Source organism: Schistocerca cancellata, chromosome 6 (genome assembly GCF_023864275.1).
Source record: "Schistocerca cancellata isolate TAMUIC-IGC-003103 chromosome 6, iqSchCanc2.1, whole genome shotgun sequence".
Classification (NCBI taxonomy): Eukaryota; Metazoa; Arthropoda; class Insecta; order Orthoptera; family Acrididae; genus Schistocerca; species Schistocerca cancellata.
Window position 1 is genome coordinate 191,164,049 of NC_064631.1, and position 16,176 is coordinate 191,180,224.

The following is a 16,176-nucleotide window of genomic DNA, read 5'->3' on the forward strand; positions in this document are numbered from 1 at the left end:
AATATCTCCAGACGCCCATGGGTACCTGTAAATGAAAACCGTTCTATCCACAGACGATTTTCTCAAGGTGGTCAAGAGGCGGGGAGGGGGACTTGCCTCTGACCCCCCCCCCCCCCCCCCACCAATCTGGAGTACAGAGTTTTTACTCATTACAGAATTACCATAAAACCATGAGAAATGATCGAACGATCTCTATACAGGTTCTCAGTATACATACAGGTTTTCCAAAGGATTCCTAGTTAAGCTCCCTGATAATTTGTTACAATTTAGTGTGGGCTATACCGACCTGTTCCCATCCTAGCAGTGCGCCTGGCAATTCATTCGATGCCTGTCGTCTTGTCTGCTCGATAAGGACTCCAAACACTGGAACAATACTCTAGAATTGGTCGCACTAGCGTCTTGTGTGGGATTTACAGATGCACAGCATTTTTTTTCAGAACAATTACAAAAAATCTAATGCTTCAGTTCGCCTTCTCTAACACTTAATACTGATTGCACGTTGACGTTCCATTTCATATCAGTTCTTAGTATTACTACTTGGTACTTATGCGTTCTGATGTGTTCAAGATGTTCATCATTTTGTAATCAGATACTATCGTTTTTTTCCCTTTGTTGTAGGTATTATCTTGCATTTATCCACATTTAATGAGAAGCATGTTTGAGCCAGTCGAGTAGCAAACCTCCTGTGCCTCCTAGCTATTTTAAGTTTAGGCCGCATTTCACCAAGGCGGGTGGATATAGACAGTTTGGTAAGAGGTGCCGGCGGTGCGGTGTGTTGGCAGGCCTGCTGCACTCGCGGTCGCAGAGCCTGCTGGACGTGCGCGCGCACCGCAACAGCATCGCGGGGGATCCCCGCGTCGGCCAGATGATGGAGCGGCGGCAGCGTGGCTTGTCCAAGCTGCGGGGGCTCGTCATCCCAGAGCGCGTGCCGGAGCTGCCGGTGCTGCTGCCGGATCTGCCGGAGATCAAGTGAGTCTCACAGAAGAGCGGGAACTAAAAGTAGGAGAGCACGAGTATAAACAAACAAGAGCACGCTGCCATTAGTTTCTGTGGCTGGAGGCGCGACGGGTTGATAAAAGGGAGGGGTGTTACAGGAGTCATGAAGCTGACCCCCGCACCGCCCCTCCCCCCTCCAAAAAAGAAATACGGGTAAAAGTGTTTATTTTATTACGTATATCATATTTCTCAATGACACTACTGGCCATTAAAATTGCTACACCACGAAGATGTCGTGCTACAGACGCGAAATTTAACCGACAGGAAGAAGATGCTGTGATATGCAAATGATTAGCTTTTCAGAGCATTCACACAAGGTTGGCGACGGTGGCGACACCTACAACGTGCTGACATGAGGAAAGTTTCCAACCGATTTCTCATACACAAACAGCAGTTGACCGGCGTTGCCTGGTGAAACGTTGTTGTGATGCCTCGTGTAAGGAGCAGAAATGCGTACCATCACGTTTCCGACTTTGATAAAGGTCGGATTGTAGCCTATCGCGATTGCGGCTTATCGTATCGCGACATTGCTGCTCGCGTTGGTCGAGATCCAATAACTGTTAGCAGAATGTGGAATCTGTGGGTTCAGGAGGGTAATACGGAACGCCGTGATGGATCCCAACGGCCTTGTATCACTAGCAGTCGAGATGACACGCATCCTATCCGCATGGCTGTAACGGATCGTGCAGCCACGTCTCGATTCCTGAATCAACATATCTGGACGTTTGCATGACAACAACCATGTGCACCAACAGTTCGACGACATTTGCAGCAGCATGGACTATCAGCTCGGAGACCATCGCTGCGGTTACCCTTGGCGCTGCATCACAGACAGGAGCGCCTGCCATGGTGTGCTCAACGACGAACCTGGGTGCACGAATGGCAATACGTCTTTTTTTCGGATGAATCCAGGTTCTCTTTACAGCATCATGATGGTCGCATTCGTGTTTGGCGACATCGCGGTGAACGCACATTGGGAGCGTGTATTTGTCATCGCCATATTGGCCTATCACCTGGCGTGACAGTATGGGGTGCCATTGGTTACACGCCTCGGTCACCTATTGTTTGCATTGACGGCACTTTGAACAGTGGACGTTACATTTCAGATGTGTTACGACCCGTGGCTCTACCCTTCATTCGATCCGTGCGAAACCCTACATTTCAGCAGGATAATGCACAACCGCATGTTGCAGGTCCTGTACGGGCCTTTCTGGATACAGAAAATGTTCGACTGCTGCCCTGGCCAGCACATTCTCCAGATCTCTCACCAACTGAAAACGTCTGGTCAATGGCGGCCGAGCAACTGGCTCGTCACAATACGCCAGTCATTACTCTTGATGAACTGTGGTATCGTGTTGAAGCAGCATGGGCAGCTGTACCTGTATACGCCATCAAAGCTCTGTTTCACTCAATGCCCAGGCGTATCAAGGCCGTTATTACGGCGAGAGGTGGTTGTTCTGGGTACTGATTTCTCAGGATCTATGCACCGAAATTGCGTGAAAATGTAATCACATGTCTATTCTAGTATAATATGTTTGTCCAGTGAATACCCGTTTATCATTTGCATTTCTTCTTGGTGTAGCAATTTTAATTTCCAGTAGCGTAAATTGCAGAGAATAAAGTAACATGAAAATGAAGATTTTTGAAATTACAATGATAGTAGAAAACTAAAAGCTATGTTAAACGCAGGATACTTTTCGGTTTCTTGCGCATATGGATGGACTTGTATCCCGACTGCCTGTGAACATTCCAGGGTGTCAGTGTACAGGCTGCAAGTACCTGCTGTCTACAAGAAATCTGACACAGTTTGAGAGTTCACTGGCCAGCCAAAGGAAGCTGAATAAAGCAAGGCAGAAACGGAAAGATCCCCCCGAAAAACACACACACACACACACACACACACACACACACACACACACTCTCTCTCTCTCTCTCTCTCTCTCTCTCTGTAGAAACAAAATAATAGAAAGACTGATTGCTTATGAGGTAGGCACAAACGACTGAATGGAAAAGCATTGCCGTCACTTACATTCTTGGAGAACCGTAATATGCAGACTTGCATTCACAGTCACATACTGAGGCGGCAGAAGTCATGAGATACCTGCTAACGCCCTGTCAGACCTTGCCTGGCCTGATGCACCAACTTGACATGGAATACACTCAATAAGTCATTGAAAGTTCTTTACAGAAATATTAAGAAACGCTGCCTCTATAGCTGCCCATAATTCCAAAAGTGTTGTGGTTGCATGATTTTGTGCACAAACTGATCTCTTGATTATGTCTCATAAATGTTTGACGGGTATCGTGTCGGGCAATCTGGGTGGCCAGATCTTTCGCTTGAACTGTCCAGAATGATCTCCAAACTGATCGTGAACAATTGTGGCCTAGTAATATGGCGCATTGTCATCCAAAAAATCCCGTCATTGTTTGGGAACATGAAGCACATGAATGGATACTAATGATCGCCAAGCAACTGAACATTACAATTTCAAGTCCATGATTGGTTCAGTTGGAATGGAGGAGGAAACGGTACATTCCATATAAACACAGACCACACAATTATGGAGCCACCACCAACTTGGGCAGTGCATTGTTGACAACCTGGGTCCATGGCTCTGTGCAGTGTGTGCCACACTCGAACTCTACCATCAGCTCTTACCATCTGGAATTGGGACTTATCTGACATGGCCACTCCATGGCCACACATCTACAGTCCAATCAATATGGTCCCAAGCTCAGGATAGGCACTGCAGGTGATGGGCTGTCAGCAAAGGGACTCGAGCCAGTCAACAGCTGCCATAGCCCATTAAGGCCAAATTTCGACACACTGTCCTAACAGACTTGTTTGTCGTACATCCCACATTCGTTTCTGTGGTTATTGAACACAGTGTTGCTTGTCTGTTAGCACTGACAACTCTACACAAACGCTGTTGCTCTCGGTCATTAAGTGAAGCTGTCGGCCACTGCATTGCCCGACATGAGAGGTAATGCCTGGAATTTGGTATTCTCAGCACACTGTTGACACTGTGTGTCAAGGAATATTGGATTCCCTAATGATTTCTGAAATGAAGTATCCTATGCGTCTAGCTCCGACTACCATTCCATGTTCAGAGTCTGTTAATTTCATCATGTGGCCATAATCATGTAGGAAGATTTTCATATGAATCATCTATGCACAAATGATAGCTCTGCTAGTGCAATGCCCTTGTATACCTTGTGTATGTGATACAACCACCAATCGTATATTTGTACCTCAGTGTAGCACCCAGTGAATTACTTATAATGATGCATGGAAATTTCGACTTTGTCATGCAGATTTTGATGACATCAGAGTTATGAGAGTTTGTTGCTGTTACAGTGCACAAAACAATTAGATGACACATGTACTTATAAAATGTTATAACAAACACTTTCCAAAGCTATATTCCTTTGAATTGCAGTTTCTTGGAAGCTATGCAAAAGTCATGTATTAAGCACTGAAGTAAAAAATTACTATGGTCTTTATAATTGGTATGTTAAAAAATTTTATATTTATTATTATTATTATTATTATTATTATTATTATTATTATTATTATTAAATGTGGGATGATATACAGGACATAAAATCCCCTCTGAGGCCTGCGATCATTTTTATGTTAATAATTGGCAACCAATGCTGTAACAATTGCAATAAAGTCATGAGATGTTCAACTGACTCTTTTATAAGAACATGTTACGTGTTTTGGGAATGCACCCATCTTCAGACACCACAAACTTCAACTCCTTCCTAACCAATCAGGCGTACAGCCTTGACAACTCAAAGAAAGTGTCCAATTGGAAAAATATGTTATAAGATAAATATCAACAAAAATAAGACACGTATTGCAGTTGAATTAAACCAGGCAATGCCCCAAAGAAATTAAATTAGGAAATGAGATATTAAAAGTAGTGGATGAGTTTTGTTGTTTGGGCAGCAAAATAAATGACATTAAGAGGAGTAAAGAAAACATAAAATATAGCCTGTAAATAGCAAGAAAAGGGTTTCTGAAAAAGAGAAATTTGCTGCCATGTAATTCAAATTTAAATATTACTAAGTCTTTTCTGAAAGTATTTTTCTGTAGTGTAGCCTTGCATGGAAGGGAAACTTTGGACGAGAAATGTTAGAAATGAGGTTGCAAAGGATACTGTTGAAAATTAGATGGATGTATCGAATAAGTAATGAAAAGGTACTCAGTTGAATTGGAGAGGAAAGCAGTTTGTGGCACAAATTGACTAAAAAGGGGGATATGTTGTAGAATAATGAGATAAATCCTGAGACACCAAGGAATGGTTAATTTAGTTAAAAAAGTGTCTGTGTGTGTGTGTGTGTGTGTGTGTGTGTGTGTGTGTGTGTGTGTGTGTGTGTGTGTGTGTGTGTGTGTGTGGTTAATTTAGTTAAAAAAGTGTCTGTCTGTGTGTGTGTGTGTGTGTGTGTGTGTGTGTGTGTGTGTGTGTGTGTGTGTGTGTGTGGGGTTTGGGTGGAGGGGAGTGGGGGTGTTAGCAAAGCTACTCTGACTTATTATTCAGCTGTGTAACTTAATAACTTATCTACGAGTAAACAGAATTGAAGCTTCTAACTGCGTTGCCCTTCAACTGTTTCTTAGCTCCTTCTTCTGGCAGAAGTGAGGAAGAGGAAGGAAGATGGTTGGAGGAAAAGAACTGGTGAGGTTTAGGAAATGGGGAAAGTCATGGAAAAGTGGGCAGAACCCCAGTTCAGGGGAGACTTACCAGACAGGATGAGAAGGAAGGGGAAAACAGACTGACTGGGGACTGTCCAGTTCCAAAAGTCTTTCCTTCTCATTGTGTCTGGTAAATCTTACGTGACCTAGGGTTCTGGGTGACTTTTCCATAATCTCCCCTTTTCTAAACCTCCATTTCCTTTATCCCTCTTCCTTTTCCTTCAGACCTTCTGCCAGAAGGAGGAGCCACTAGCTCTGAAAGCTTTCACATTTCCTTAGCTTTCATATGTGCTTACTTGTACCATCGAGTGGTGAGTAATTTTTTTATCTATCCTGTTATGGTATTTGTGTTATGCTAGTTAAAGGCAGACTTTTCAAAAATTCTGTATCCATTACAACTGTGAGAACTTTCCTTTCTCAAAATTTTTGTTTCCAGTGTCGCTGATACACAAATGTGTCATATTACTACATTAACATAGTTCTGGATTGCCCAGTCACGAAATCAAGTTTTAAGTTCTTGTGTAATAAAGAATGGCTTACGCAAAATGTGAGATTTGAATTAACCAAAAAATATGATGTGTTGTTTCATTGCAACTTTGCTATATCCCATTACAACTGTGCAAACTGGTAGTTCTTTCAATCTCATTATCTGATTGCCATCAATATACTAATTGCCAGGTTTGCATCGTACCTAGCAATTTTAAAAACTTATTACGTAAAACTTGTTAATATGTAACATCAGCACTGATATCATGAAGTTATTTTTTCCATTGATTCGTTTACTGAACATCTTTCATAGATCCCATTAAGAAGGAAAACTTTCAGGGGTGTGGGACACATCAAGGTATTCATTAACATAAGAGAAGCAAGCAACTCTTAGAAACTTCAACTTTTCATTGTATTAACAGTAGAGCATTGCTATATTACTTATTATTTTTGTTTGCGACAGCTAACTGTGTTGCTGTTGTGGTTGTTGTTGTTCTTGTTGTGGTCTTTAGACTGAAAACTGGTTTGATTCAACTCTCCACACTAATCTATCCTGCACAAGCCCTTTCATCTCCAAATAACTGCCACAACCTACATCCATTTCAGCCTGCTTACTGCATTCATCTTTTGATCTCCCTCTACAATTTTTACCCCCTGCCTTTCCCTCCAATACTAAGGTGATGATTTCTTGGTGTCTTAGAATGTGCCGTATTCATAGACTCCATTGTAACTTAGGAAATTAGCAGGAGAGCTGGTACATTGAAACCAGTTGCTGCTTTTTGATTTGTATTAAATAACTGCTATTTATCTCCTGCTGGTAGCTTGATTTTTCTTAGAAAGTAATTACCTTCATCCATAATAATAGAGGTCTGTCTACTATCTGTCACTCTTTTTCAACCATCTTTATAATAAATGCTGCTTCTTTCCTGTATCTTACACGAGATTTCACTCCTTAATTACAGGTAATCCAATAATTTGTAGGAGAATTTGTTAGTGAGGTATTTTTTAATTTTATTTTGATCTGGATGAAATTTCCAGTTTTTTATATTATGTTAAATGGGAAACAGCTGAAAATTTTTGTACCATTACGCCACACTGAACTCTAAACAAGCAGGAAGAACCTACATTAAAATTATTTTTGTATCTTGCATTATGATTGTCAAATCAAAGTTCAGCTGAAACTGTTTTTTACCATCAGTAAAAAAATACCATTAGGGAGTAAATGTTCTAAAAAGTAAGTGTCAGAATTTTAAGAGCCTTTGAGAGGCATCTCAGGACACGCAATTACAAGCTGAACATAATATTCTTACTACTTGTTTCTGCTGAACACATACTTCTTTTATTTACTGTAGGTTCATTTCCACAATACAACACTGAGTGAAAACATGCAAAAAAAGCAACATTGTTTCTTATACTTAAATTTTTCTGTGTCAGATTGTAAATACTGTTCTACTTGCTTCCCTGCAGGTCTGTACCTCCACCACCTGTCTCTACAAGGAGCTCATGGTCTCCTTCTTCCTCAACTCCAACCAAGAGAATGACAGCAACGAACTGGACCCGGTCAGGTCTGTCCACGGCACCTCTGAACAGGCCAACCAGCTGGCAGTCAGAAAATGTGGCACCTCTATCACAGAACCATTTCAGTGCTTCAAAACCATTAAGTGCTACAGCTGCATCTCCAGTAACAAGCTGGAACCCATCGACTGTGGCCACACGGTGAGTGAAATGTGCAGTATCTCTGGCATTTTCTGAGAGTGTTGACTCTTGTGTACATTTTGGAGAGAAGCTAGAGCACTGCAGTGAAACTCTACAAGAGGAACTTACATATGTGTCTCAACAAGAACCCTTATGTTTTTCATATACATATCTACAGGTTCTCGGAGACAAAGGTATTGCCAGGAGGGGACCGCTTTTGTTCTCTTATTTACATAAACCGTCTGACAGACAAGGTGGGCAGCAATCTATGACTGTTTGCTGAAGACACTGTAGTGTATCTGAAAATGTCTTCTTCAAGTAACATGAGGATGATACATTGGTTTGATGTGTGGCAGCTTACTCTAAATGCAGAAAAATGTATATTAATTCAGATGAGTAGGAAAAACAATCCTGCAATGATCGAATACAGTATTAGTGGTGTGCTGCTTCACACAGTGATGTTAATTATGTACCTGGCATAATGTTGGAAAGTGACATGAAATGGATCGGTCACATAAGTTTGGTTGTAGGTAAGACAAATGGTTGACTTCCATTTACTGGGAGAATTCTAGGTAAGACAAATGGTTGACTTCCATTTACTTGGAGAATTCTAGGAGAATGTAATTTATCCTTAAAGTAGACCACATATAGAACACTGGTACAGCCTATCCTTGAGTACAGCTTGACTGCTTGGGATCTCCGCCAGATCGGGTTAAAGGGAGGCTTCAAAACAATTCAGATGTGTGCTATCAGATTTGTTAACATTAGGTTCAATCAGCACACAAGCATTACAGAAATGCTCTGTGAAGTCAATAGGGGATTCCTTCGAGGGAAGAATGCATTAGTTTTGTGAGACACTGCTGAGAAAGTTTAGAGGACTGTGATTGGCAACAGACTGCAGAATGATCCTACTTCCACCAACATACATCTCACATAGGGACCATGAAGATGATGTGGTACAGATCGGTGCACATACGAAAGCATAAAGACAGTTATTTTTTCCTTGCATCATTTGTGAGTGGAATAGGAAAGGGATGACTAGCTATGGCAAAAGGTGTCCTCCACCATGCACCATATGGTGGGTTGTGGAGTGTGGGTGTATGTTTAGAAGGCTAAGTTTCTGGTGAAGCACGCTTATGTGCTGCCGTAGTTTTTCAGCAGTGTATTTGTTTGTCAAATTGTCATTGTTTGGGAGTTAACTTGTTTCAGTAATAAGATATCAAAAAATTGTCAACATGATGGATGGTTCAGAACATTTTGATGCTTTATTAGATTTAGTCTTATGAGGGGTGACATGTTCTTGCTTTTCTCTGATCTGAGATCCAGCAAATCCAGAGGGAATCTACAGTTTTCAGTGGCATCTGAACACTGTGCGGCATGGCATTATTTGCATGCACAGAGCACTGCCTGAAGTGAAAATTGTGTTAAACACAATGACGAAAAAATATATTATGACCTCATGATTTAACCCGCAGCTTTAGATTAGGTATCTGAGCTCCTTACAGCTGCTGAGCTGCGCTATTGCCATGTTACCGTGGAAAGATATTAATAGCCACTTTTACTGGTGATTCATGCAGGAGCTATGAGGGAATGGCAGTCATGTATGCCCTCGGTAGTAGAAGAGGGCAACTCTTTCTGAAGAGAACTCTCTTCAGTTCATCAAATTTGCCACTTATCCTATGTTGCTTCTTAAATTTAGTTATTGGATTGCCCTGGATTACCTTCAGGAGGCAAAATTTCAGTTTTGTTGATAGATACATATAACAGTATGTACACTATCCTAGCTTTCAGAGCTAAGACTTCTGCCTCAGGAAGGAGAGAAACTTTGATTGGGGAAGGTTAAAATGGAAGGTCAGGTCACTCGGACAACAGGATGCGGGAAGAATTATGAAGACAAAAGAGAAAGAACAGTAGAGGAAAGTAAGATAAAAAAGGAGCTACATCTTTGGGCTCACTGACTTCTTAACAGAGTGCCATGCTCACATTAAATGTAACAGGTAACTGATAGATTTTCCTGTTACCTTGTGGGGTGACACACACTGGCAATATCTGAGAACACTTGCCTTTTGGCCAGTCAAATAATATTGTGAGACTCTTTCAGAATTTCCAGAGTGATGAATGTGCTATAATTTGTCCAAGGAGTATAGTTTTTCCAAAGAGTTAGTGTGGTAAGTGATTCCTTTGAGGATGGAATAAGCAGTGTTCATTTCCCTAGTGGTAAAAATCTTAAAATTAAGGAAATCTTATGAAGTAACTGATAAGAAGCCACAACAGGTTTTTCTCTATCTCTGTTAATTTAAATACAGCAGAAGTGTACTTAATTTAGCACATAACACACACACACACACACACACACACATACACACACACACACACACACACAAATAACTTGACAGGGTGGAAGTTTGTCACTGTAATATCACATCCAGTGTTTTAATCCACAGAGAGAATTCTCGTCCATCCTGGTCTTCATCAGCATCTGTTCCGAAGTATTCACCTGCCTTCAAGCGAAAGAGCCTCTCTGTAAGCTCTTCACTCAGCTCGTCTCTGTCCTCGAGCCGCGAGGAGCTGCGGCCGTTGTTTGAGGCGACTCCTAACACCCGGCCACCGCCGCTACCATCTTCCAGGCCACCACCACTTCAGCCACCTGCAGAACCGAAGTCATTAGAAAGCATCGCTTCATCCCCCACACGCTCGGACATCAGCTTTGACTTTAAAGTCGGTGCAGTCCGGAGCCCTTCTGCTGCAACGGAGACAGATGTACTTACCCCTCACAGCAGAGGTAGGCTTTAACATGGTTTTATGGGTAGGGGTTTGTGTTGTTAGAGGTATAATGTGTTTTTATCAAATGAAGTGGACATGACAATTTATAAAAATGAGGATAGCCAAGCACTCAGTTGTAAATTGGTAGCATTTTCCTCATTTTGTAAAATTGTATTCCTCGTGGAATTTTTACTATTGCAATGCAGATGACAGTTGAATTTATTCACATTAATATGAAGCAAAATTTGTTTTTGGTTCTGATGTTTGGGGCTGACATTTGTTTTTTCAGGACTGAAAGTAAATGTTTGCATATTTAATAATGATGTTTGCTTTGAGATTACACTGTTTAACACTGGAGGAGGAGCATTTAAATACCACAGAACAGTAGATCAGATGATAAGATATTAGGGTGAATAACAATGCAGAAGTGTGAATGTTGACATACCTTAATTAACGATCTTGTCATCAGAAAAAACACCAGAGGAGTTGTTATGTGAATGTTATAATAGGAATGACATGTTTGTGATATATTTCAGTAAACAGTTTGCACAACAGTGGCTGTGAATCTACGAAAAAATTTCTATAACAGACTAGAGTACCATATGTGAAAAAATACATTTACTTTTTCAAGTTGAAGAACTTAATTAGTATATCATAGTTTTTCTTGGCACTGTAAGAAGTACTACTTGCAGTTTCTGAGAGAGGTTTTATGGTCCATTTTTCAGTTATAGAAAGAGTTTTTTATGTACTGTTTCTAACAGGTGGTGGAGGAGATGATTCTGATGACTCAGCAGTCAGTTCGAGTCGCTCGAGCCAGTACTCCCCGCCGTCATCGCCACTACGTAGAACACTCACTTCTGGCACTGACCAGTCAAGCCACACTGGGCGTGTGCTGAAGCCGAAGAGTGTGGAAGCTATAAATCGAAAAAATGTTTTGTCGTCAGCTCGACACAGCAGTGGAAGAGACCTCAAGGCAGGCTCACCCCTGATACAGCGAAAGTTGCCTGAAGACATTGCCACAGAAGTAAACAGTGCTATTGTTACACCTATTGAAGATAATAGTGCCATACACACGCAACAGGAGAAAATACATCAGTATAGCCAGAACACAGAAAATGTAAGCGAGAAGGGTGGGGCAGAAAATCTATTAAATAAGGTAATTGTGCCAGATAATTTGTTATACCTCACTTTGAGTGTCTCAGTAAAGCTGTTTCAGTGTTGGGGAACTGTTTTTGCTATTTCATCATCTCTCTTTCTTCTTTATTTATGTAGATACTCATCTCTAATCAGTATTAATTATCTCAGGCAATATAATGGTATTAGCCAAATGTGCTCCTTATTTCTACCCCCATAAAAATAAAATCCTCTTCCTAGCCAGAACACAGTTTCACACACTGTTTGTGAAATTTTCTCTCCTGTTTGCCTGTAAAAATATATCATACCAAGTTTCAACTACTGGTTCAGAAAAGTTATTGCAATTCTGTCATTCCCTGATCCTCAACAGTGTTCTTTCACAGAAATACATCATTCCATCATGACCACTTATATTCCCTACACTATATCCTTGTGCACTGTAATATCAAATATCTGCATACCATTTCCCAGCAGGAAACCTTTCCCCTCCATCAACTTATACTGCGCCCATCACACTACCTGAAACTGCTGTACAACCTGCTAGCCTCCTGCTTCTACCAGGAAATACCATCCTGTGACATAAAACATTTGAAGCCCACAGGCCACAGACTGTTCACAAATTTCAACATGCAGTTAAGGGAAGATGTTGTGTTTTGGATTAGATCTCCTCCAAACTGTTCTCAAACCATTTAGTTTTTAAATGTAAGTGCACAAATGATTCATTCTCTTTCTGGATATTTCCTCTTACAATTTGGATTTTACATTTTAAATTTATTTAGGCATATTCCTGTTGCATACCACAGAAATAAAATGTAGAGTAAATTTGTCTTAGTGTTTAGAAAAATATTTGTATAACATATTTGATATATAACTGTGCATGAACACCGAAATATTATTTTCAGATCTAAATAGTTAGTTTACATATAGGCAATCAACAAAACACAATTGTTAAAGATAATAGACCCACATTCATACAAACTAAATGTCTCAATTAACTGTGGTTGACATAATTTTAGGTGGAAACCTAATCAAAATAGATTTCATCCAACAACAAGGGTTAGCAACTACTGACTACATGGTGCATAGTGACGCATAACGCATAACACAATCAAGAGTACCACTAGCTTCTGAGCTTTCCTGTCTGCTGGTGGCCATGCTTGTGCTTTTTGTGTGTGTGTGTGTGTGTGTGTGTGTGTGTGTGTGTGTGTGTGTGTGTGTGTGTCCATTTTCTTAAAATGGAATAAGAGTGGTAGCTTAAAAGCTGGTGAAATACTCTGCACTGTTACATGTATTTATGTACAACACAAATTAGCTGTAGATGAGAAATGGCGTTTTCTCATTTTTAATAATTGTTTCTGTCTTAAAATTTCTGTTACTGTAATACATTCCACTCATAAATGACTAATATTTTGTGTAATATAAAATTACAAAGAGGCAGAGTGGCTGACCAGTTCTTAGTTGCAGGAGACAAAATTCCAGCACTGCCTATAAACACATTTCGAAATGAAAAGCTATTCCTAGCTTTTAGCACTATTAATTACTTTGATATTTGATCTTTATTTTCTCTTGTCCTAACAGATGTGTTGTTCTCTCATATTGGGATCTGCTTGACCAGCTCCTGATTTCTAGCTTTTCACAAAGTACCCCTGTTTCTTCCCTGAGCAAGGCACTAATAGTTCTGAAAACTAGGAATAGTATTTTCACTTTAAATCTATCAATAGTGCTGGAATTTTGCCTTCTAGAAGAAAGTACTGGGCCACACATGCCGTGTCTCTATAATTTTATGGTTTTCTCAAGTGAAATTTACTCTTGAGATATGACATTTTTAAGATAATTGTAAAATTTAATTATTGTGCTTCATTCTGATATTCTTGTTTCCAGGGTGAAAATAATAATGCCAATTTGTACGACAGACCAGATGATGATGCTACCATAGAGCATCGACATGTTGGAAAACAGGAAGTTGTTGAAGCTAATGTTAGAAGAAACATTAATAGTACACCAGTTAGCCATTATAAGACTGAAGAAAGGTTATTCAGAGCACCATATTCCAATTTTGACCAAATGAACAGCACATTGCAAGGAAAAATTGATGATAGGATTGCAATGGTGCATCACAGAACAGACAATAGTTCTACTACTGTCATTCGGAGAAGCATGGAGATCGTCACTTCAGTTGGACCAAGTAAATCAACTGATGACAAACAATCTCCACACTGGAGCACCTCCAGAGAGCGACATACTGGTTCTGTTGGGGATGATAACAGCTCTTTTGCAGGTCAAAAAGAGGGGAAAAATGATGAAGTAAGAAGCAATCTGGAAGCTCCTGCTGACAGATTTGATACTAAGGAGAAAAATAATAGATTGTCAACCAATAATAATAAGTTTGAAGGTGATGAAACTAGTAAACACCAATTTGCAACTGCTCGAAGCAAGTTTGAAGACAGCTCAATTGCTGGAAGGCCAACATACCAGAAATCTGAGGAGAGCAAAGTATTTCCAAGGCAAAGGAAAAGTGATGAAAATAGTGCAGTCCTTCGGCGTCAAAATGCCGTTGAAGACAACATACTGGAGTTGAATGGAAATGATGCCATCATGTAAGTTAGTTTATAATATGAGAAGAGATGCTTATGCAGTTTTGTGTGTTTTGTTGAATGAATGTACTGGTATTTGTATCCAAGTATTCATATCTTTATGTCATACTGTCTCATAAATATGCCTCTGGGGAAGGAGAGAAGGGGGAGACGAGATTTGAGTGCATGACAGACTTCAAATCTAAATCAATTTCAATTCTCAACTGGTCCCAAGATTTATTCTTCCGTTTATCACTGCTTTCACCCGTGACAAATGATTTGTGTGTGTGTGAAAAATGAAAAGTTTCACCGTGGTTTAAAGTCCATTTGAAATTATTGGCTTCCCTAAAACTGGCTAAGTGAGTCAATTCGAAGATCAGAAGAAGGCACATCAATTACAAATAAGGCCACGTCTAGTAAATAATGGTGGTGTTCATACCAACCAAGGACAAAATCAAGAACATTAGAAAATTGTTATTGGTGATGTCAAGGTATTATAAATGCTTAAACCAAGGAATTCTATTTGTGAATTCCTTCACATAAATTTATAACTCTTCTCAAAATCACACAATTTTTTCACTTGTAAATATAGTGAGGGAAATTCTGGCAGAATGTAAATAATATAGGAGTTAAGGAGACCACTCACTGAACAACAGAAGAGTTGTATCGTTGAGAGGCACACACAACCAAAAGAGAATAAAAACTTTGCTAGCTTCCAGGAGAAATCCTTTACACACACACACACACACACACACACACACACACACACACACACATACACATACGCACAAAGCATGTGTGTGCACCTGCATAGGTGTGTGTGTGTGGGAGGGGGGAGAGGGGGGGGCATGTGCATGTGTGCTTGCTGCTGGAAGTTAGCCATGTTTTCTTTCTCTTTTCTGTGTGCCTCTCAGTGGCCCAATGCTTGAGCTGTTTGTTGAGTGGTTTACTACACTGCAAAAGTTTATAGAATTGCCATTGATTTATAATACTTTTAATTCCAAAAGAAAAATCTGCATCTGGTGGTGTCTGTATGTGCATGATATATTTAATAGCACATACATTAAAACACCATAAAGTACTGACAAGAAACTAAAAAAGTTTATTAATGTGGCCCTATTTATGCTTCTAATAAAGGGCACAAAATGTGTACCACAAATATAGTGCTTGTGAACAGCTTCTAATTTGAGAAAGAAAACTGCTTCTTTTCAGGTTACAATTTTCAGTGGCTACTTACTTGTCAATTGCAATTAATGTTTTATGTTACCATACTAATACTTATGAAAGAAGAATAAGTATCTACAAAATTTTGAAGGCACATATTTATTGTAGTGTGAATATCATTTGTTACAGTACTAATAGGAATTTGCACTCCCAGAACCCTAACCTGAAGCTGTATTCTATCCTTCAATAATGCAGGGTATGTGTTTGCAGTACCATTTGCATTATACCTCCAGTTGGGTCATATACTTTGTTCCCAGATTTTTAGGAATTCTTTCTCTCTCTTTTGAAGTGTGGTATTCAGAACCTAGCTGTCATCCACAGTTTTCACAGTGGCTGCTTGAGTTAATTGTAATCAACATTATAGAAAAATTCTTTTCAATTTCTTAGTGCTAGATTTACAAAGAAATTATTGCTATTTATGTTTGTAATATTTATTAACAGTTCTTATAATTGCTATTGATTCAGACCTTCTGTATGTATTTTGTACTGTATTTCAGTTTGACAGTACCTTTAGATATTTGGGGCTGGGTATATTACTATGACCACTGGTGATATTATCATTACTTTTATATTGATACAACACACACAATATTATTATCCAATAGG

At 39.9% G+C, this 16,176-nt stretch overlaps 1 protein-coding gene across 1 annotated transcript in view; it reads left to right on the forward strand.

The window, feature by feature from the left end:
* LOC126088241 (serine-rich adhesin for platelets) overlaps positions 1-16,176 on the forward strand; it is a 63,098-nt gene that overhangs the window by 26,034 nt on the left and 20,888 nt on the right. Inside the window, exons 3-7 of the mRNA XM_049906371.1 lie at positions 783-969; positions 7,649-7,897; positions 10,321-10,658; positions 11,401-11,756; positions 13,655-14,370. Of these exons, the coding sequence (XP_049762328.1) occupies positions 783-969; positions 7,649-7,897; positions 10,321-10,658; positions 11,401-11,756; positions 13,655-14,370 (1,846 nt within the window). The remainder of the gene's footprint in view (positions 1-782; positions 970-7,648; positions 7,898-10,320; positions 10,659-11,400; positions 11,757-13,654; positions 14,371-16,176) is intronic.